Consider the following 24,096-nt stretch of genomic DNA (forward strand, 5'->3'; position numbering starts at 1 on the left):
ATAACTCAATAAACATCGATGCAAACTGTTGCGTTGATTTTCTTTGTTGAGCTTGTTTTTAGAGTGTAGCAACTGGTTACTAATGTTTGAATATGGCCAATAATCTGAAACAAGTTATCATCTCAACTTGCATAATTAAATGAAGATGACCTTTCTGACAAATGTGATTGTGTGTATCTGAATTTTCACAATGAGAGCTAAATTCAACCATCTGCTGCCGTGCCCTGCCCACAGGCCTGCACAGGGTCAATCAAGGGTGTGTGTGTGTGTGTGTGTGTGTGTGTGTGTGTGTGTGTGTGTGTGTGTGTGTGTGTGTGTGTGTGTGTGTGTTAGATTAATACAGCAAAGCCATTCATGCTGGTTCTGCCTGAAGGAAAACAGGTACACACAGTAGATCTGATTGAAACACAGGCCCTTTCTCATTTCTCTAACTCCCCTCCTCGACTCCCCTCCTTGACTCCTATCCTCGAGACTTAGTCCTGCCCACAGGAGATGCGAACGGAGGAGTCGAGGAGGGGAGCCGAGGAGAGAGGAGGGGAAGCAGCAGGCGGTTAGAGAAATGAGAACTCCTCTCCTCTGAGCGGTCATTTTAAAGAGACGTCCATTAATGATGACAGGAGGCACAGCAGCACTCTGTCTGATGGACAGATGTGTTCATGATGACTTATATATTTACTTTGATTCATTCACAGTGCGGTATAATGAGACAATAACAGGTTACAGATGCAGACACACACACACACACACACACACACACACACACACACACACACACACACACACACACACACACACACACACACACACACACACACACACACACACACACACACACACACACACACACTTATATAAATATATACCATTTCAGAATCAAACAGAGCACTCTCATAATAACGTAACATCAGAGACTGGATATATCCCCCCCCCTCTCTCTGGTCGCTACAATGAGGGAAATACATTACGGGCCAAAAGTTGTATTTACAAGTATTAAAAGTAAGCAGAGGACACCAAAACAACTGAGACCTGTCTGTCCGCTGCATCTACGCACTGTACAACACACACACACTGTACCACACACACCTACAGCTCCTAAAGCATAATCAGGCTACAGCCGTTGTGTATTTTATAATGTGAAGCACTAAATGGTTTTAGAAAAATATCGACTCTTTGTTTGTAGATATCTACTAAACTACAGCAAATACAGAGAGTAATGTAGGCCTGTTATACTGAGTGATATATATTATACACACTGCTCTGCTTTCTGCACGGACCTCACAGCTGTTCTCTCTGGAAACATCGCGTTGCGATGAGAGCAGTTAATAAAATAATATCCAGGGGATGCATGCAGAGCTGTCATTGGCTGAGATACGTCCGGCCGTGCGTCACGACTCTTTGAAACATCTCTGTTCCCGGAAATGCATCCACGAAGGAGCCGTGGAGGACCGTGGAGGACCCATCAGTGTATCCTCGGTTATAGCTTCTCCAGAGAGCCTCCTCGACGCTCGGTACTCGGTCCTCGAAGTGCATTTAGAGAAATTAGATGTCCTTCAACATGGCGCGCTAAAATTCATTGCCGGGTCACTACCGCAGGACCGAGGAGTCGAGGAGTCGTGGAGGGGGATTTGATGAAATGAGAAAGGGCCACAGTATGATGGCTGTAGACAACAAAATGCACAATATTTAGTATATTTTTTGAAAAACATTATTCAGAAGGCTTATAGTTTCACAGCACAACTTATAAACTTGTGAATACAACATATTTGTACAGTACAATGAGCTGTCATGTTCACAACCCACATCCACAGCTGCTGTGTGCCAGGTCTGCACTAACATGAGCTCTGAGTAATCAGAGCAACTCGTCCATAATCCTCCTACTCTTCACTGCCAACTGAAACACTCAGCTCTGCTCAAACAAACTATAATACTGAACTGTTTCTTTCACAGCCATAAACTTGCCTTTTTTTATCTTAAACTCACAAGATCGAGGCAAAGTGGTGTGATGTTAAAGCATTTTGCGTGTGTGATGCTGGTTTCTGAAGCTTCTTTTTTACAATTATTTGAATACTTCATTACGGAAGAGGATTAGGGCCACATGAATATTTTTTTTGGGAGGATTTAAAAAAAAAAAAAAAAATTTGTTCTGGGAAAAAAGTCAGAATTCTGACTTTAATCTCAGAATTCTGACTTTTTTCTCAGAACAAAAAAACATTTATTTTTTTGGGAGAAAAAAGTCAGAATTCTGAGATTAAAGTCAGAATTCTGACTTTTTTCTCAGAATTCTGACACTTTTCTCAGAATTCTGACTTTAATCTCAGAATTCTGACTTTTTTCTCAGAACAAAAAAAAAAAATTCAGAAATACCGGTAACTGTCAGAATTCTGACTTTTTTTGGTGGTGTGTTCACAAACTACAACAAACACAAACCTGACTTGACAGAAATGTAATTTGTTCATGTAATTCAAGACCTTTTAATACTGCTAAAATGTTTAAGGATTCAAACAAGAACAGTTGCATGCTTCATTGTTCTTATATGGAAACAGACAGTTGTAAAATACAATGTACTGTTTGCTCCCTCTTACTTTTTGTGTAAATTGTAAAATGATATGCCACTTACCCAGGTGAATAACTTGTGTAAAAGCATGAATGTGGAGCTAACCCCTTATCTGACCATTGACTGGAATATAAAGTTGCAAAGCAAGTGCCTTGTTCAAAGCATACTTGTTTATTTAGAACATATTTTATACTAGTGTAAAAAGTAATTAAGACATAATCTTCAAATAATGCTTAAAATGTTTTATGATCAAATGTTTCCTCAGGTGTCACATTGCCTTGATTCCAAATGTCTTGTTAAAGTTTCAATTGGTGGACTGGGTGGTTCTTCTAAACAAGTAGATACACATACACACTTTCCCTATACACACACACACACACACACACAACTCTCAGATGTGCATATAAACAGACTGAACTAGTCTTCTACCAGTTGTCTTAGTTATGAGAAGTTATGATTACAATTGTTTGCTTTTTACTAAAATTGCAAGTATTGCTTTGATACTGAAAGACATTCTGAAGGTAAGTTGTATTATGTCTCAACATCTGTTTTGCAGGCATTGTTGTGTGCAACAAAACCTATCTTTTATGTTTGGATACTTTAATAATTGTTATTGCACTGGCACATTACAGGCAGATATTTGTTCCGTTTCTATATTTCACATCTTGTGGATCAACCAATAATTAAAAAAAAAAACCAAAGCAAAAGGGCTGTAATTTTCCGGTCATCCTTGTGTGGAATTGCCTACTGCAATGTGTAAATCTCTCACTGAAGCTGGTTCTACAGTTACCGGTATTTTTTTTGTTCTGAGAAAAAAGTCAGAATTCTGAGATTAAAGTCAGAATTCTGAAAAAAAAGTCAGAATTCTGAGATTAAAGTCAGAATTCTGAGAAAAAAAATCAGAATTCTGACTTTAATCTCAGAATTCTGACTTTTTTCTCCCAAAAAAATAAATGTTTTTTTGTTCTGAGAAAAAAGTCAGAATTCTGAGATTAAAGTCAGAATTCTGACTTTTTTCCCAGAACAAAAAAAAAATATATTTTTTAAAATCCTCCCAAAAAAAATATTCATGTGGCCCTAATCCTCTTCCGTACTTCATCATGGTAGAACAAGCAGTTATTTTCATTATTGATTCATCAAATTATGTTTCAAGAATAATCAATCAATCACGGTCTATTCAAATTACCATCCCAGTTTGTTAAAGTGTTGGCTTTTTCCTTTTGTTTGTTCAAACACAGTTTTTCTGATTATTTGGATAAAAAACAGAGAAAAGCAGGAAATCTCCATATTTGATAGGCTGAAAACAGCTCTTTGTACCATTTCTTAAGGAAAAATTACTTTATTACTAAGCAAATTATTTTTGTTGTTGCTGTTATTCATATAATCAATTATATGATCAATGGTTGCAGCTCTATTGAAAAAGCAGACACGGTATGACTGGCTTAGTGTCAAATCATCTATATTTAACAATGTGTTAAAATGTGTTGATTTCAATATTGAGCTGCCCTCGAGCCCTGTGTCCTGTTTTTGACCTCCGACTGGTTTCAAACAGGGATGCTTATTGTGTGTCTTTGCAACACCCTTTTAACTGGCTTCCCTTGGCTCTCAGGCATGTTGATTTTACAAGAGATAAGATAAGATAAGATGAACCTTTATTAATCCCCGAGGGGAAATTCAGTTGTACAAAAGCAGCAACAGGGTAAGCGTGAAAAATAGTACAGCAAAGATTCACACAGATCAATAAAATCTAAAATCTAAAATAAATAACATAAAATCAAGGAAATAATGATAATAATAATAAAAGACTATAAAAATAGGAGATATAAAAAAAAAAAAAAAATAAGAGTAAAATAACTGAATCAAGCAGAATCAAATTCAAAAACCGAGGCCATTGAAAAGGGGGTGATTCAGCCTGTAATTATATTTGTTATTTGTTCCTGGATCAAAACTGCTTCATGGCCAATTGCATTTTCTTTGACTTGTTTTAATAACTTTAAATGTAGGCTACTGATCTGAATAGGTGTGTACATGTGTTGTATAAGTGTGTGTTTTTGGCCTGGCTGCGCATATCTTTGGTGAAACTCAGTCAAACGTTATGAACTCATTATTGCTTTAGTATGTATTTCACTTTGTTAGTTGGTAGTAAGTTCTTATTTGGTGATCGATCAATAACCGGCTGGACATGATATGATGTTAGAATATTGCACAGTTTGTTTGCTTTATATTGAGATTGGTAGTTTTCGGGAACAGTATCCCGGGATAACAAAGTAATTATGTGGGTTATGTAAGTGCATTACTTTTCGTAGGTATAAGTAAAAACCGTGAATGAGAGCTTGTCTGAATGAAACCAGTTCAGGTTGGAGTTTTATCTTTTACACGACTCTTGTAAGCACCCACGTCTGTAGTCAAAAAGCAGAGCCACATGCATTTCTGCAAGCTATTAAAACGTGTTTTTAGAGATCAAGAGCATGTGTCCATTTGACTGCGACGGTACTCGTGTCCTCTAAACAAAGGAAAAAGTACTATTTCAATCATGAGTACACAGCTCAGCACTACGGCTTCACACTGTTTCCCTCTGGCAGCATCTGTGTTTACCTCTCAGCTTCTCACCCTGTTTTCATAACTCCACAGCATCTATAGCACTTCCTGATTACCAGCCTGTCACAGGACACAATTGTTTGTTTGCAAGTACCCCCTTTAGAGCATCTCAGACTGTGCCTCTGATTGGTTTGTGTGTTTGTAAGACACTGCATGTATGGTTTTTTACAAGGTTCCTGCATAACTGTGTTAGTAGGGAATAGTATGGTTCAAACAAACAGTAAAAATAACATTTTTTCTTACCGTGAGTAAAAAAGCTGAATCACAGTTATTCCTTTGGGTATCATGTTCATACAAAACTCACAGGTGTTTCAACTGACACCAGGAGGACTACAATATTTTCATTTAGTTGAGCTTTTGTATCCCAACTTTGACTTACTTGTGAATACAACATATTTGTACAGTACAATGAGCTGTCATGTTCACAACCCACATCCACAGCTGCTGTGTGCCAGGTCTGCACTAACATGAGCTCTGAGTAATCAGAGCAACTCGTCCATAATCCTCCTACTCTTCACTGCCAACTGAAACACTCAGCTCTGCTCAAACAAACTATAATACTGAACTGTTTCTTTCACAGCCATACCTTTACTGTTGACTTCATGCAGGCGACACAAACACACACTTTTGCTTTTTCTCTTGAGCTCTTTGTATTTCAAACCCAATCGCTAGTGCCACACACACAGCATATTGTGAGTGTATTGTGTTTACAGATGTTCACAACCCATATCACAAACTTTAAAGTTTAAAACACATCTGGAAAATGTATTTACAAAAAAATGTCCCAGATTCTTAGTCGCTGATCAATTTAGGTCTTAAGATAAGCTGGTGGAAACCCTGCATCTTCTTTGTAACATCCATGTTGTTTCCACATTATGACTCTTAGACACCTCAAAATTGGACTCTCTATGTTGCCATATGAGTATTTGCAACACTGTCAGGATGATGTCTTTTTGATTGCTGCGCAGATTTAAACTAACATTTTTGTAAATCACCAGAGTGTTCTCCAGTAGATTGTGTCTATCTTCAATACTAAACATCTCTCTGCTTCGACACAGCCAATTCAGTTTACATTTAGTATGCATGAAAAAATAAGACCTCCGCTGTGCAGTAATCCGTTAAACTGTAAGCAAAAGGCCCACACTGCACCGCCTTGTTCTGCCTGATATGGATTTTTTTCAGTTAGCGGGCACCCTGGAGTACCGTTCTAAGCTTTGCAGTAAATATACCTGTGTGAACAGCCGGCACCCACACACACACACAGCACCTGTCATCTAGATAAACTGCTCCGCTATGTCTGTCAGAAGGACTCTGTCACAGTTTCAGTCTTCACAGTGTCTCTCTGAGAGTCTGTCAGTGCAGCTCTGTGAATGGCAGCTCCTTGTCTGAGTTTTAAAGTGACAAGTAGAAAGAAAACACCTTGCTCACACTGCTTACTTCTACCACACAATCATTCTCCTACCTGAGAGTTGTTTCGTCACAGACAACGCAAACAGCATGTTCCTGAGCACGCTCTAATCCACTTCCTGCTCTGTATGCGTCTTCTTTGACAGGGATGATGATAAGAGCCGCTGCTCTCTAATTAAATGCACCAGTAGTTCTGTTTTGTCCCCCGGTTCCAAGGAGGGACACACGGCATCCTGCGCTGCATGTTGATTGTTTGTTGTTGTTGTGTTTGATTGGTTCATAGCATTGAAAGATAAGAGAGTTTAGTCATTGAGTTCAGCCATTTGAGGCCTCTGTGCGCTCTCATTGTGGAAATGAAACCCCCGTCATGAAAGTAATTTGTTCCTCTCCGAGGTTGAGTCCATATTAAAGGATAATACTGCAGTTCTTTTCAAGTCTGTGCCAGTAGTCCTGTGTTCCCACTGCTGCAAGAACAATGGAGCATAGTGGGAGATATCCTCGGCTCACTTTCCTCCTTCACAAATCAAAGTTGTGAAAGCAACATTTGTATAACACATAATTATCATGGTATGTAATTGCTGGTTGTGATCAATTTCCTCCTTCAGAAGGGGTCCGTTTTCTGCTGTTCATTTTTAGACAGGAAGAAAAACATCCTCCAGCGATAAAAGTACATCACTGAGATGACAAGAAACTTTTGATGTTATGCTAATTTCACTGTGCTGCTGTCAGAGAACTGCATTTCATTAGACGTTATTGCCTGTCAATCACCTGACACACACATGGAGAAATGCCTTCATCCAGAAAATATGAAAACACTCCAAAAAACTGAAGTTTCTGAAAACCATAATTGCTAAAGCAGGACAGTAAGGGCAACAACTATACAATCCGGAACATTTGCTCATGTATGCAGCACATGTGAACAGGCAATATATCACTAAATAAAAGAGATGTTAATGTATAGATTAAAAAAGCAATAACACCTTGATAAGAATTTTAAATGTGCTGTATTTGCACCAGAGATTCCAACATGGACAAAGATATTGGAATAATTCGTTTTTTGATTATGATGATCTTTATGACGATGGCATGAGTTTTTCTTCTTTAGACTGAAGGCACAGTATTAGAAAAACATTGTTTGTTTGATGATGCTTGAAGAAAGTCAGAGAAGAAATTAGTAAAGTTCTGATCAGAAGTTATTAGTTGCATTATTTGTGCAACTTCTATTATTTAGTCGTTATCATTAAAAGCTTCTCCAAAAAAAGAAAATACTGTATGCCACACGGCATTAGCAACATTGGAGCTTTTCATTGATCATAACAGCCAACTCTTAACCTGGGCGACAACATACAAAGGTCCAACTTTGAACAAAACCCTAAGCATTTTTGGATGTTTGAAGACACAGTCATAAGACTGAGTTATTTTAGCAGCCTATACTGTACATCCCAGTCCAGTCAGTCTCTTCATTGAAAGCACAGAAACAAAATTAAGGATGATGATGCCCCCACCAAGCTATTGATGTAAAGGCAATTATTTGGAGTAGTTGCTGTGATGTCATTAACAAATGAATGGATTACTGAATAAGATAATACCAAAACTGTAACCCAGAGACTTCTGTGACAGTGTTTTTAGTCAAAACTTCCTAATCATTGAGCTAACTCAAACTGTTGCTCTGCTGTTAATGTCAGGTTTGGGGAAAATAGGACCCAAGTGCAGTTAAAAAAAACAAAAAAGGTTCGTTAACAAAAAGCGAGCTTTATTATAAAAAGCCGAAGGCATGAAAAAACAAGAAACTAATTAACAGAAACAAAACCGGGGAGCACGACAGACAGGAACAAACTTGCATACGGGAACAGGCAGGAGACACGGACAAGCATGGGTGACAGTGACATGAAATGATGACGAACAGACATGGAGCACAGGGGAAGACAAGACTAAATACACAGAAGGGTAATCACAGGACAAGACACAGCTGGGCAGGGGAGGAGAAACACAAGGGCAACATGTGAACACAATCAGACAATTAGACACACCAGGGAAACTAACGACAGGGAGGAAAAACACGGAGAGGGACCAGACAATATACCGAGAGGAAAACATTTCAAAACAAAGGTGGAAAACATAAATCCAAAACCATGACAGTTAAATAGTTTTTGATATCATTGACTTTCATTTAAACATAATAAGTTGTGTAATAATTGGAACATATTTATTCTCACTCAAACTGTTGCGGTTGTTATTGTCTTTCAGTGAAGTCAAATGAGAAAGTAAAAGCTGATAAGCTGTTTACACCAAATGTATTAGAGGAAATAAATAAAACATCCCATCTCCCTTTCCAAAGCAATGCTCCCTGCCAGCCTCAATTATCATAGTGTGTAATTGCTGGGTGAGATTAACTTCTGTGTTCATGAAAATAGAGACAGAAAGAGTGTGTGTGTGTGTGTGTGTGTGTGTGTGTGTGTGTGTGTGTGTGTGTGTGTGTGTGTGTGTGTGTGTGTGTGTGTGTGTGTGTGTGTGTGTGTGTGCCAGGCAGACAGTGATGAGATATCAGGAGGATTGTTGACATTCGGATGGAAGCAGCTCTGGTTGAGTCATTTTATTTAAATTTTATAAATGCTTTAGCAGGAGTCGGTTTTCTGTTAAATTGTGCACATAAAATATGTGATGGTGCTGATTTGTGTTCGGGCTACATCGTTCAGTTAGAGAGGACCATCAAGTGTTTTAACAGATTTGTTCCAGTACCAAAGCGTATAAGTACTTTCAAATTGTTTTCATTAAAGATGAGTTAATGTGACTCAGATTATGACATTGTGTCATCTGTTGTAGGAAGAACTGGTCCAGGGCGGCTTGAAGAGTCTGGTCCTGTTCCCTAACACTAGTTCTGAATGGTTTAGAGGAATGTTGCTGGAGGCAGACAGAGTACTTTGGAAGTACAGAAGTATTAGCATCAAAATGTGCTAAAAATAAAAAAAGTAAAAAGTACTCATTCGACACAATGGCCCATTTCAACAAAAAAAATATATAGAAGAATTATCAGCTAAATGTAATTTCAAGTACTCATTATGCAGAATTGATCTTTTCACAGTATTGTGTTATTATAGTTCTCATTCATAACACTCCGTTCGATGTCTCACTATGGGATGCGCCTCATCGCGGAGCAAACAGAAGCATCAATCTCATTACGCCAATCCTGATTGGCTGGTGATCTTGACGTCAGCGTCAGGGGAAATCACCCCCTATAAGTAGCTTGCGCCACAACGCATGCGTCATTCAAACACCTCTTCTCGCTTCAGAGCACATCTCTACAGTAGCCGGGCAAGCTTCACTGTCCACAGACTGAACCCAAATACCAATTTCGGTCGACGGGCGCTCGCCGGCTACTCCTTCTGCTTCGCAGGAAGACGGTAGTATAACGCCAGTTAGTATTAAAATCGACCTCGCCCTTCTCTTCCTCGGAAAGTAAGGTAGGTCCGATTTTTTTAAGCTAGCAGCACACCTGTTGCTAGCTCGCTCCCTCTCTACCGACACCACGGTAGCGAGGAAGTTATTTCTTTTCTCTCCTCCACGGAGGGGAAAAGAATTAAAAAGGAGCATACTGCCACACCAGTCAGTATTCTCCGGGAATAAAAGACCCACACTGTCCTTTTCTCCGGATTAAGGACAAGGTGGTTTTATCTTTTCTCCCGTCCCACCTGTCGAGAGCGGGCCCTCTCCACGCCACGAGGCGACCAAGATGGACTCCCCTCTCCCTCACACCAGAGGAGTCAGGGACTCGGTGGCTCGACTCTGCGGCTGCAGGTTGAAGATATCGGGCACAGACACACACCAGGTCTGTTCGTCCTGCCTTGGGCTGGAACACGCCCGAGGCGCTATCGACAACCCCGGCTCATGCGGACATTGCGTCCGCTTCACTGTTAAGAGCCTCCGTCGACGGTTAGCTCGACAAGCTAGCCTGTCGGAACAGGACCCCCCCATGTCCACGGACCCGCCAACTGGCAGTCAGGACACGGGGGCGTCCGCTACAGAGAGTGAGCCCCTCTCCGTGTCGGTCTATGGCTCACTATCTGCTATGGCTATAGAACCGGAATCCCGCGCCCTGGCAGGCCGGGACCCGGTGACGGCAAGACACGCGGGAACGGTTTCCCGCGCTCCACCAAGCTGGGGCTCCCGGTCAGACCTCACCATGGTCTCACCCGTGGAGGATGTCCTCGGGCCTGACTACGAGGAGGACGCCATGGCGTTCCTCCTGTCCGAATCGGATGAACAGGAAGAGGACACCTTCATGTCACCGGTTCAGGCTGCAAAGCCTGAGGCAAGTGCTGTTCTCCCGGGCGATAGCACACCAGCTTCGCCCGGTCTGAGCATGGACCTGCAGGCCGTGTGTAAACGCGCTGCGGCCAGACTCAACGTCCCGTGGCCCGAAATGGCCAAGGAGACCTCCAGGTCCCGCTACGAGGGAAAACATCTTCCCCAAGCAGCGGGGAAAAAGAGACAACTCCTTCCAGTCTTCCCGGAGATGTTGGATGAGGTGTCGGTCTCGTGGAGAGACCGGCCCTTCAGCAACACATATCATTAAGCGTGACATCTCAGCTGGCTCTAAGGAGCATCCAGCAGGAGATACTCACGACATCTGCCTGGGCTTCTCAAAACAGTTATACTTTATCTGTTTTCACAAGCCCAGAGAGAGTCAACCCATATTCTGGAGAGAGAGGTTCTCTCTCTCCTAGAAAGAAGGGTTTTATCTATAATGCCCGCCGAGCAGAGTCAGATTACGCAGACAAATGTCCTCGTAAAGCACCCTCTCAACATGGGTCTCATAATAAAACTAAACCCCGCGCGCATACGGCGTGCGGAGAGTATTGGTTATTATGTAATGCGTAGTGGCACTACACCCGACTTTTCTAGTGCGGGACGCGCCTACGGGTGCTGCCCTTTCACGGAAGGTGGTCACCACGGACGCATGTCAGACAGGCTGATAGGGTATTTACGAAGGTCGCCCGGTGAGAGGTCTCTAGAGCAGAGACCTCCAGCGGGCGCACGTAAACTACCCGGAGCTTTTAGCGGTGTTCCCCACCCTAAAACGCTTCCTGCCTTCTCTCAGAGGACACCATGTCATCGTGAGGACAGACAACACGATATCGTGTATGAACCACCAAGGGAGGTTGCGTTGTCTCCAGTCACACACACTGGCACACAAACTGATCCCTTGGAGCGGCAGACGTCTCCTCTCTCTGAGAGCGACACAGGTACCGGGAGTGATGCACCTCGGGACAGAACTACTGTCCAGAGGTGCACCACTCTATGCAGACTGGACTCCTCATCCAATGATTGTGAGTCCGCTGTGGGTGCGTTACAGCGTAGCCGCGTTAAATCTGTTCGCAAAAAGAAAAAAATGCTCAATGACAGCTGTTCTCTTTAATGCACGATTTAAACGCACCGTTAGGCGGGGACGCACTCGTACACGATTGACCTCCGGGTCCTCTGTACACGTTCCCACCCCTGGCTCTGTTACCCCCAACTCTGGCCAGAGTGAAGGTGCAACGCCACACACTTACTCTGATGTTTCCGCCCTGGCCCGCAACGTACGGGCTGGCGGAGATATATCAGCTGTTGTGCGGGCAGCTGTGGCAGCCCCCACCACGCAGGGACAGATTGTCTCAGGCGGGGGGGGCGATCCTTCACCCACGCCCAGAGCGTGGGGCACTATGGGCCTGACCCGTGAGTGGTACAATCTGAATACAGTGGGACTCCCTCAGAAGGTGATAAACACTATCCAGAGTGCGAGAGCTTCCTCCACCAGGTCTCTTTACGACAGTAAGTGGAGGGTGTTTGAGGAGTGGTGCCTTCAAGAAGGACACATCTCTTTTCAATGTCCTGTCGGGGTGATTTTATCATTTCTACAGGACTTGATCGAAAAACACAGAGCTTTCTCCACGATCAAGGTGTACCTGGCTGCTATTGCTGCATGCCATGTGGGCTTTGAGGGTAAGACGGCTAGCCAACATCCTTTGGTTTGCCGTTTTATGCAGGGAGCGCGCAGGCTCCTCCCTGTCTCCAGGTCGCTGGTGCCCTTATGGGACCTGGCAGTGGTTTTAAATGGGCTCAGAATGACCCCATTTGAACCCCTGGAAGGAGCTGACATAAAACATCTGTCACTCAAGACAGTGCTGTTACTGGCCCTGGCATCCGCCAAGCGGGTCAGTGATATCCATGCACTGTCTGTACATCCCTCATGCACTCAGTTCGCCCCAGGGCAAACGAGAGTGTTGTTGAAGCCCAACCCTGCCTTTACACCAAAGGTGGTTGGTTCGTGTACCCCAATTGACATTGAGGCATTTCCTCCGCCGCTGGTTTCCTCCGGGGAGCAGCAGCATGATCTGTTGTGTCCAGTCCGGGCTTTACACACATATATGGACAGATCAAAAGAGCTTCGTCTCAATGACCAACTCTTCGTGTCCTGGGCTAACCCTCACAAGGGCAAGCCTGTTACTAAGCAACGGCTCTCCCACTGGATTGTGGAGGCAATTGCTTTGACCTATACGAGTCATAATTTGCAAGCACCTTCGGGTCTGCGGGCTCACTCGACTCGGGGCCTGGCTACATCCTGGGCTTTGTTCTAGGGTGTTTCCATCCAAGACATCTGTGCAGCAGCGAGCTGGTCCTCGCCGCTCACTTTTGTCCGCTTTTACAGGCTAGACGTCTCCGCTCCAAGCGTGGCCCGAGCAGTGCTGGGCACCTTGTTGAGTCGGGACTCTACCTGTTACATTCTTGTTGATCGGTGATTTTCGAGATAAGCTCGTCTGGCAATACGGGAGCTACAATATCCCATAGTGAGACATCGAACGGAGTGTTATGAATGAGAACTATAGGTTACTTACGTAACCCCAGTGTTCAGAGTAACATTAAGTGAGATGTCTCCCCAGACGGCCCTCCTTGCTATGGTGAAGCGAGAAGAGGTGCTTATTTTGAATGACGCATGCGTTGTGGCGCAAGCTACTTATAGGGGGTGATTTCCCCTGACGCTGACGTCAAGATCACCAGCCAATCAGGATTGGCGTAATGAGATTGATGCTTCTGTTTGCTCCACGATGAGGCGCATCCCATAGTGAGACATCTCACTTGATGTTACTCTGAGAACTCGGGTTACGTAAGTAACCTATAGTTATTATTTTACCAGGTTTTGTAAATGAAAGAGCATTTAAGTATTGTCGTTGGTCAAAGTGGACCATATGTAGATACTTGAAATACTGTGTGGATTAGTCGTTATTATTATTATACCATATCCGCAAATCATGTGTTTTTATATCTGTAAAGTAGGTAGGGCTGTAGTAGGGCTGTGCGATTATGGCAAAAATCATTATCACGATTATTTTGGTCAATAATTGATATAATTGAAAACATCCATTTATTGAAAAAAAAAAAGTGAACCGTATTTTTTTAAGAGTTGATTACCCTGAACTTTAAGTATAATTCAACTGGAAAAAAAATAAAAATAATAATAATTACATTTTTTTTTTTTTAAATAAAAATAATAATCGTTTTATTTCGATTACGTTGTTTTCCTAATCGTTGCAAGCCAAAATCGTAATTGCGATTCAAATACGATTAATTGCACAGCCCTAACCGTGAGTGTCAACATAAATGTAAAACGTACGATATTTGCCTCTGAATGTAGTGGAGTAGTATATATAAAGTATATGGAAATACTAAAGTAAAGTACAATATGTCAAGGTGCTTAAAAACAATACTTGAGTAAATGTACTCACTTACTTTCCACCACTGCCCAGGATAATGCTATTGAGCAACCATTGTATTAGCATTGTTTAACCTAAAGCACCCTTGTTTCCCATTGGTTGACCTTGGTGAATGATGTTGTTCCACCTCCCATGTACACTTTTTTTTAAATAAAATTATTTCTGTTTATATTTTCTGTTCAAGACAGTACATACAATGCAAGGCAAAGCACGGTGTCTGTGACCATGACCAACATTGGTGGCTTGGATGGAGGGTGTTTTTTTTCTTTCACATTCACCTTGCCTTGTCTGCAGAAAAGAAAAAAAATTAAACTGACATGAACTACTGTTTTTGTAAAATCCAGAGTCAGCTCTAATACAAAATACCAAATAGGCTGTGTTGGGGAAAATACTGCAGGTGCTATGACAAACACAGGAAAATACTAAGGCATTAATGACATTACACTGAAAGAACACAACTCGGAACACTTGCCTTCAACTTTTTTTTAGAAACACCTCATTTAGAAGTTATACCAACTTTCTGACTATTTATACTTTCCATAATCAACTTTAATATTTGGAATTAGTTAACATATTTCGTATGTCTTTCCTCGCTTAGCGGTGGTTTGTGTTTGATGATGATTATGATTTGAGTCCTCCCCAAATTAAATCAATTGTTCCGTTGCCAAACCATTACATCTTTCAACTAAATTCCACAGAACCGTGTTCATGAGCTTTTACAATACCCTGCTGAGTTAAGGACACGCTGAAAACTGGGTTTCAGGAACACAAACCCACACACAAACACATAATCTCCTTGCGACAACGTTTAATGTTTTGGAAAAGAGACGAATATCTGGTGAGTACTTTTGAAGTCTTGCATCTCCGAATCTGTTTCCATCCAACAGCGATATGACTACTCCAATGATTATATAACAATCCTCTGTACTCAGTAAATATGATATTGTGCATTTTGAGCATGCACTCAAACGTTTGCTAAATCTTTAAACACATTTATAATGCGTCTCTTCCTATGCTAAAGAACACAGCTCACAAGATAAATGCATTTCAAAATATTCTACTCATACTCATCTGTATGTCAAACTCTGCCAAAACCAGAGGTGGGAAGTATCTAAGTACATTTACTCAAGTACTGCACTTAAGTACAATTTTGAGATACTTGTACTTTACTGTTTTGCTACTTATACGTTGCTTTGTATTTCTACTCCACTACAATTCAGAGGTAAAGTGTACTTTTACTCCACTAAATGTATTGTGTACCTTTAGTTACTTTACATATTTGGATTAATTATGTGAAATATAATCAACCCTTAAATCAGACTTTATTTACACCTGGAGTAAATCCACAAGCTACCCTGCAGTATACACAGTCATTCAAACTAGCTGCACCTTCACCAACTTTGAGAACACTTTCATGATCAATCATTATAAAACATATCATATATATTATTCTGAAATGAACCAATTAGCATGATAAGAACTTTTGCTTTTGGTACTTTAAGTATATTTTGATGCTAATACTTTTGTATTTTAAACATAGGATACACACACACAGGAAAAATGGCACATATTTTCAAACTATTTTACAAATGAAAATATATGTATTTTTTACATACAAAGTTATTTCTGAATTCCATGTGTTCAAATAAGGAAACATAACACTGCAAACGGAGCAACAAATAAACGGATTAAAGAGAATAATCAACTGTAGTGAGCACACACACACACACACACACACACACACACACACACACACACACACACACACACACACACACACACACACACACACACACACACACACACACACACACACACACACACACACACACACACACACACACACACACACACACACACACACACACACACACACACACACACACACACACACACACACACACACACGTGCCCCACTCGTACATGCTACATGTCCATACACACAGTCCTATCCTGTCTTATTTTTAGTCGTCCCTCTCCCCAGCCCTGACCTACATCACAGCATGAATAAAGCAGCAGACAGATGAAGAAACTGAGCTCAGACGGAGGAGGTCTGGGACTGAGGGTAGAGGGAGGATAGGGGGGGACAGAGATAGACACACCGGCAAATCCAGGAAAATGAATTCCCCCCGTGTGAAATGACAGATCCAGTTCTGTCAGCAGACCTCACCTGCTACTACACTCCCAGAGGAGGCTACAGAGGACACACACACACACACACACACACACACACACACACACACACACACACACACACACACACACACACACACACACACACACACACACACACACACACACACACACACACACACACACACACACACACACACACACACACACACACACACACACACACACACACACACACACACACACACAGTTGTCAGAAAATAGATCAGAATGCCTCATCACGCATCAGCCATGACAGTAGATGCATTTCCCACTTTTAATGAAAGCTGACAAAGCCGCAAGCTCTCCACTTTAAATTGAGGCTGAAACATCGCAGGCTAGCCGCCATGAACAATATCTTGCTGCCTTTCGCCAATAACGGATAATCAAATGAGTAGCCTAGCACTTGAGGACACGATGGAAATTGGATTCAGGTAGTGTTTTGCAGCCTCAAAGCACTCTGCTAAGTTCCATGTTTTTGATGTAGCAGATCAATGCCTTTGTACGCTGAAGGCCGGCGAGGTTTTTAGTAGGCCTGAATACATGATCGGTCTCCCTCTGATTGTGCAATTCAATACTCCTACTGTACTCTCTCCAAGGACGACATTTGCAGAGGGAAAAAACCCTCAGGGTGTTGCATGTAAGTCAATGATACACTTCATACAAATTCATTCTGTTGTAAGGTGAATTGTGAGCTGAAAACCTCAAAGCTGAAATGTATTTATCCAAGGAGAGGATATTGAAATGCTCCTCACTCTCTCCTTCCCTTAAGTGTTGCATACGGAGTCCCTTAAGTGGTGGAAAGGCCTGTTAGCCTCAGGAAACCGGCTCTCTGCTGCTCACGTCCACATAACAACTCTGTACAGTACACACACAGTCACCCACACACACACACACACACACACACACACACACACACACACACACACACACACACACACACACACACACACACACACACACACACACACACACACACACACACACACACACACACACACACACACACACACACACACACACACACACACACACACACACACACACACACACACACACACACACACACACACACACATTCAGGCCCTTCTACATAACACCTCCCTTGTTTCTGATCCAATTTCATCAGCAGTCATCCAGCTGAGCTAATGCCTCCCTGAGCTCTGTGTTTCAGTGCTCGTACAGTGGTGTCTTTCAAGCTACATTAGGACGAGAGGGAGAGAGTCTGCGAATGAAGAGAGGCTTTAATGTATCATATTAGCCGAACATTACGGATGTCAGCAACGATGCTGCTCTCCCTGCTGTCCTTTGTCCTCTTCAATGTATTAGTCCTTATCGCATTATCTTTCCCATTTACTTATCTTTTATTTTCCAACCCTTTCCTTTTATTCCTTTACTTTGTTTTAATGTCCTCTCATATGGCCATTTTATTTATCATATCTCCTTGTTACCATCCCTTCTTGTTTTATTATTCTGTTCCCTGCTATCCCTAATGATTAAGAAGGGTCATTTGCTGGAGCTATGACAACACCCTAATATGGCTAGGTGTTTTTCAAACCCACAAAATATAAACATCAAAATGGAGTTTATGACTTGTAGTTGTTGGCTGTGTTGGAGAAAAAAAATTGTTTAGAGAAAATGTGGCTTCTGATTGGCCAATGTCCAGGTTGTGGGGTTGAGATCGTTATAAAAAGGAGGGATATAAAAACATATGTAAAACGACTGCATATTGCTGCTGCTGCTGATGATGATGATGATGATGATGATGATGATGATGATGATGATGATGATGATGATGATGATGATATACACCTTTACAAACTCCATTGAAAAAGTGGTAGGATTGTTGACATGTTTGGATAAGCAAGACTCTAATAAAGAACTGTGATTAGATTCATGCATCAGTGTTGAAGCAGTTCAGCGCACTCCATCCAAAGGCTTCACTGTGTTCATCGTCCTGAGAGTGGTAATAATCCACTGTATGTTCTCTGTTTGTCCGCAGATATTGATGAGTGTGCGACCCAGATGCACTACTGCCAGTCCAACACGGTCTGTGTCAACCTGCCCGGCAGCCATCGCTGTGACTGTCTGCCCGGCTTCATCAGAGTGGACGAATACTCCTGCACCGGTACGTTTTCACACACATTGCTGACTCATCAGAAGTTGTTTTTTTTACATCTGTGATGCAAAGGAAATAATATCTACATCGGTCTTGTTTGACCGTTAGCACATATCAGTAGACAGTGAACTATTTTGACCTGAACGGCTGATGTTTTAAAAAATGTGAACAAAATGTGATGTTTAGTAATGGCATCTGCAACTCTGTGAAATCAGCTTTGAAACTGCCTGAAGAGCCCCATGGGATCCTGCATCTCTGAACAGTTATAATGGTGTTTTCGCCCCGGTTTGGGCAAGTCTTGGTTGACAGTTGTGACTGAGCACTGATTGCTAGTTTGTAAGATATTTCTGCATAATATATAAAAAGAAATATGCTGAGCTGAAATAAGGACGATTTAGTTGGATGTGTGTGATGGCTCTGCAGCCTGTTAAGCAGCTGGTAGCTAGTGAGGTGGAAGGTTTCACTTCCTTTCTAGTATATTGACAGGTTGTCGAACACCCAGCTCCTCTTCCATCCCAGGTTGTTTTGCAAGTCATTTAAGCAACACATTAGCTGGACTCCAGGGATAGTAAAGGATAGTATATCTATGCAAATGTTAGATGGGTTGACATTACATGTTGGTATAGATGTCCATGATCACCAGTGCAAGAATCTAAATCATTTTCAAAATTCCCTGACTTTTTATTTTGTGCCACCAGTACATTTTTGGATGAATTCCAATTGAATTTGAGGCAGACATCCATGTTCCCTTGGAGATCTGTCATCACATCGTTGACAGTTCAATCTATGCAGTGCTTTGGTTTATCATACACAAAACTAATGACAGTTTCTGCAAGCTCATCTCTGTTTTCGTATTTACTACTCACATGAAATATAGAGATACGATTGTTTTCCATCTATGGGGTACCTGAGTTGAGTGTTTAATGTGAATATAATGTTGTGTTTGGCAGCTCATTTAAAAGGAAATTGCATTCTTACCGTATACATTGTAGAGTTACTATGTAAAGCTGTAGACCATGCATGCATGCATGAGGGGATCAAATACAACTTTAATCATCAAGAGGAAAAATGGTTAAAGTCCTGCATATTCTGCAAAAAAAACCTCCATAAAAACAGTTTCAAAAACGGTATGTTTACAGGGTCAGTTCATATCTATAAAATCACTTAAAGCAAGTTCTGCCTAGTAGCACGCCCCCCCCCCCCCCCCCCACTATTGAGCAGGGATTAGTCCACAAGGGTGAACAATTGGATTCAGTCATTGTTTGTTAGAGCATGTAGCTCAAAGCACCACTGTGTCTAAGTATAGCATTACAGAGCTGCTATTCTTTAGCCATGGAACAAAGAGGGAATGAAAATCTGTTTCATCACATTAAACAGTCACAGTTATGGCAAACTCAAGCACTCAAAAGTGTGCCTAGAATTAAAGCAAACTGAGGTTGGGAGAATCAGCATGTTTGGTATTTGAATGTCTGAATGTTTGAATTCTAATTAAAAGATCCTCTTTGGCTGAAGCTATATTTCAACATTGCAGTGACACCTGTTCTGGTTTCACATTGTTTTTCCTGGGAAGAGGGTTTAAAGCAACATGTTTTCTCGAGAGTGAATATGCTGTGCTTGGTTGCTGCTCAGTGTTTCTCCGGAGAAGTGTTCTTTAATTAGCTCAGAGTTGGCAACCTGGCAGGGACAGGGATCCATGGACAATCAATCTATTTTGCAGCTTGTAAACTGTCCTGGCTGCCGACTGGGAGCCCTCGGAGCCCTCGGAGCCTGCTCTACATCTGCTGGGAGAGATAAATCCTGTGTCTCCTTCTCCTTCAAGCTGCTTCCCTTTCAGTTTCTTCTCGAGGGTTTTTGGATCCTTTGCATGAATGTAGTACAGGGTTAGCATTTTCCACGCAGGCAGGCGGCTGCTCATATTTCACAACCCTAACACGATTGCACATTAGCTTCTGTAATTGGTGCATTCTGTATTGTTATTTTTCATTGTGTCTGGATCTGGAAAGGTTTCTTGTAATGATATTGTTGTCACTGCATTACGCAGGACACACACAGACACACGATTCTGGTTTCTCGTTCTATCAAGCAATTAGCCAGGAGATGAGCTTTTGTGTGAGATTGTATCAGCAATCATGATAGAAGTTGTGCATTGATATCACATTATTCTGCTACATCACCTTGATGCTCAAATGACCTGCTCTGAATTGATAGAGCTTTGGGCAGGTAGGGAAACAATTTATATATTGAAAAAACTGAACTACTGTCTAACTGTCAATTATCCCATAGCTTACATTCAGTGTCCTGTGCATAGTTGATCGGTGGTGGACGACAATGTCACTGTGAGCTGAGCAGCGCTACTCATGGTCCATAGTCTTATGCCCAATATTGTTCCAACATTATATGCTATGCATGTTTTTCAAACCTATTCTAATTTTGGGTAATGAGAAAGGAAAGACTGTACTGTATATTGTTGAGATCTGTGATAACGTTTTTAAAGTAAAGAATCGGAACACAACAAGGATACTGGAGAGCTTTGAATTGATGTCAGACATTGAAGATGTATTGGAAGTTACAGCTGGAGAGTTAACAAAAGGTGCTGAGTCACCGTTGTGAGACAGCCTAGGCCCAAACCAGCCTGTCCTCCTACAAAAAACGACCATATAGGTGGATTGTTCAGCAGCTAATTACGACCCAGTCACGTTTTAAAGGGTAGCACTTCTAGTGGTCGTGTAAGAAACAACATGCTCCTGTCGATTGCAAACACTCCGGAGGGTCGTTTATTCACAAATAACCCTCTCTGGAAAATCCTAAATTGTGGAATAGTTTGGCCATTAAAATGCTTTTTTATTAGATTTCTAGCGAGAAGTGTATATTGTACTTTTATAATCTACGTCCAGTGGATGTGTAGGATCTACAGTTTGATAGATATACGAAGATGATTTGAGGTCTCGCCAGGAGAACGTGTATATGGGGCAACTTCCATGTAAAGTTAGCGTGGGTGAAAACAGTATTTCCGGTCTCGAAGTTTTCATAATAAAACCGGAAGTATTCCCCACACTGTCAAATGATTACGCAGTGATATCTCCATTACTCATCCACTAAAAAACATCAGTTTATCCTTGTTAATTACACAATATTGATTGGTTTAAATTGTGTACAATGCTTTTGTGTTTTTAACCTTCAATTCGGAGAAACAAATTGTTTTTTCGGAGTTTAGACACTACAGAGTTTCCGAAGACACTACACTACCCAGAATCCCCAGCTATCGTTTGGGACTACAACATCCGCCTTGCTTTACAAACCCCGTGATTAGCCATCATGCTCTGTGATTGGATGTTGGAGTGGCAGTGCGACAAGGTTACGCCGAGTGTCAAACAGCTCTTTGAAATGGAATGGAACCACGCCAGACTATCCAAAACTGGACTTGGACGGGTCCAGCCCAGCCCCCCCCCCCAGAATTACACATGCTGGCTATTGTGTGTTTCGCAACATGTTCTATGGCACGTCTCTACTGGGAATTGTAGTTTTAAAAAGATGTTTTCGTATTTCCCACAATTAGAAGTTGCCAGTATTAAACTGTATACATCCCTGGAGGTTTAGGGGATACGAAACACATTGGTGTTATCAAATTTAAAACATATAATTAATACATGGGTGAAAATTGCCTGTGTCCATAATGGGCAGCATTAATATACCCACATGACAGCTAAGGTCAGAAGAGCTTTATTTAACAGCTGGTCTTATGTCTGTGACCCCTCCTGTTGTTAATTGATAAGCCTGAAACATGCACTTGTCAAGGTTCAGATGCACATTTAGCAAATATGGCAGTAGCCATCGATCATCTTAAGTTAAGAGACTTTATTGATCCCAAGTTGGGAAATGTTTTTGTTACAGCAGCATACTGTTTGTTCTACTCCACTACAATTCAGAGGTTAACCTGGTATTTTTACTATACTACATTTATTTGTGTTACTTTGCAGATTCTGATTAATGATGTGAAATATAAACAACCCTTAAATCAGACTTTAGTTACAACTGAGTAAAATTCAGCCTTATCAGTTTGTCTGTTTTGCACATCCTCCTGTTAATGTCTTTGGACGTCCTGCACTAAACTGTTTTATTGTAGAGATCACTACAGTATCTTCTTGATATTTTCTATTCTATATTTCTATCATTGACCCCTATTTTGTATGTAGGCTACTCTTCATATTTAAATGTTTTCATCAAATATAACTTATTCAACAACTAAATTCAACAACGTGCTTTAACCACTAGGAGGTGCGATTTAGACCAGTGGTCTAGTTAATAAAACATAATAATATCAAACATAATATGACTATTCACTTTATTGTGAAATTAAAACAGAACGGTAAAGGAAAATACAGTTTCAGTCTCTCGATGTGAAGCTTATGCATTGTACCATGAACTTGTATAGACCTGTAACAGTCAACTGCATGAGGAGTTGGAAAGGTAGTTCAGAAAATCAGTAATATCTTTAAAAACTACAAAAAAGTCCCTTTCTATCAGCTGTGCACCGTCATGGTGTAAATACAGACTATCTACGAATTGGATCAAATATAAAAGTCAGCCGAATTAGTGTTGATACTGCAAGGAGACGTATTGTGTGAAAAGAAATGGAAGATGTTGTTTAATTGTTGATATATTTATGGTCCACGTCACGTATTCAGTCTTGGCGGCATCTCTTCCAGTTTGTCAAAAGGTCTTCTGATCAGGGCTCTATAAATACATATCTAGGGCAGATATGTAATATTTAATGCAGCCGAACCGTGTATTGCAATGCCGTTATGTGATGACTTTCAAAGAGAAAAGCACGAACACTCGGAATAAAGTATTATTTAATTTTTTTTAAATGTTATCCGATTTCATTTAACATAAACACCATATCCCGACGTGCATTGCGGCGTGATTTTAGCCTATCAAAACCTCTGAAAAAAGAAATGTGTCTCTCAGAATCGAAAGAGAAAAACCTATGGGAAAAACACAAAAGCATTGTACACAATTTAAACCAATTAATGTCGTATAATTAACAAGGATAAACTGATGTTTTTTAGTGGATGAGTACTGCAGATATCACTGTTAAATCATTTGATCATTGGTTGTATTATGAAAACGTCGAGACCGGAAATACTGTTTTCAACCCGTAACTTTACATGGAAACTTGCCGCATATACACGTTGTCCCGACGAAACCTCAAATCATCTTCGTAATATCTATCAAACTATAGATCCTACATATCGACTGGACGTGGATTCTAAAAGTAAAATATATACTTCTCGCTAGAAATCTAATCATAAAGCGTTTTAATGGCCAAACTATCCTACAATTTAGTATTTTACAGAGAGGGTTATTTGTGAATAAACAACGCTCTGTAACGTTTGCATTAAACGGGAGCACTAGAGGCCGACAATTCTAAAACGTAATTATAGGTCGTATTAAGCGCTTGAACAAACGACCCATTTGGTCGTATGAGTTGGATG

The 24,096-nt window shown here is 41.3% G+C and overlaps 1 protein-coding gene across 1 annotated transcript in view; it reads left to right on the plus strand.

Moving 5' to 3' along the window:
* LOC117468091 (protein kinase C-binding protein NELL1-like) overlaps positions 1–24,096 on the plus strand; it is a 363,350-nt gene that overhangs the window by 214,380 nt on the left and 124,874 nt on the right. Inside the window, exon 13 of the mRNA XM_034112071.2 lies at positions 18,485–18,610. Coding sequence (XP_033967962.1) covers positions 18,485–18,610 — 126 coding nt within the window. The remainder of the gene's footprint in view (positions 1–18,484; positions 18,611–24,096) is intronic.

Source organism: Pseudochaenichthys georgianus, chromosome 3 (genome assembly GCF_902827115.2).
Source record: "Pseudochaenichthys georgianus chromosome 3, fPseGeo1.2, whole genome shotgun sequence".
Lineage (NCBI taxonomy): Eukaryota > Metazoa > Chordata > Actinopteri > Perciformes > Channichthyidae > Pseudochaenichthys > Pseudochaenichthys georgianus.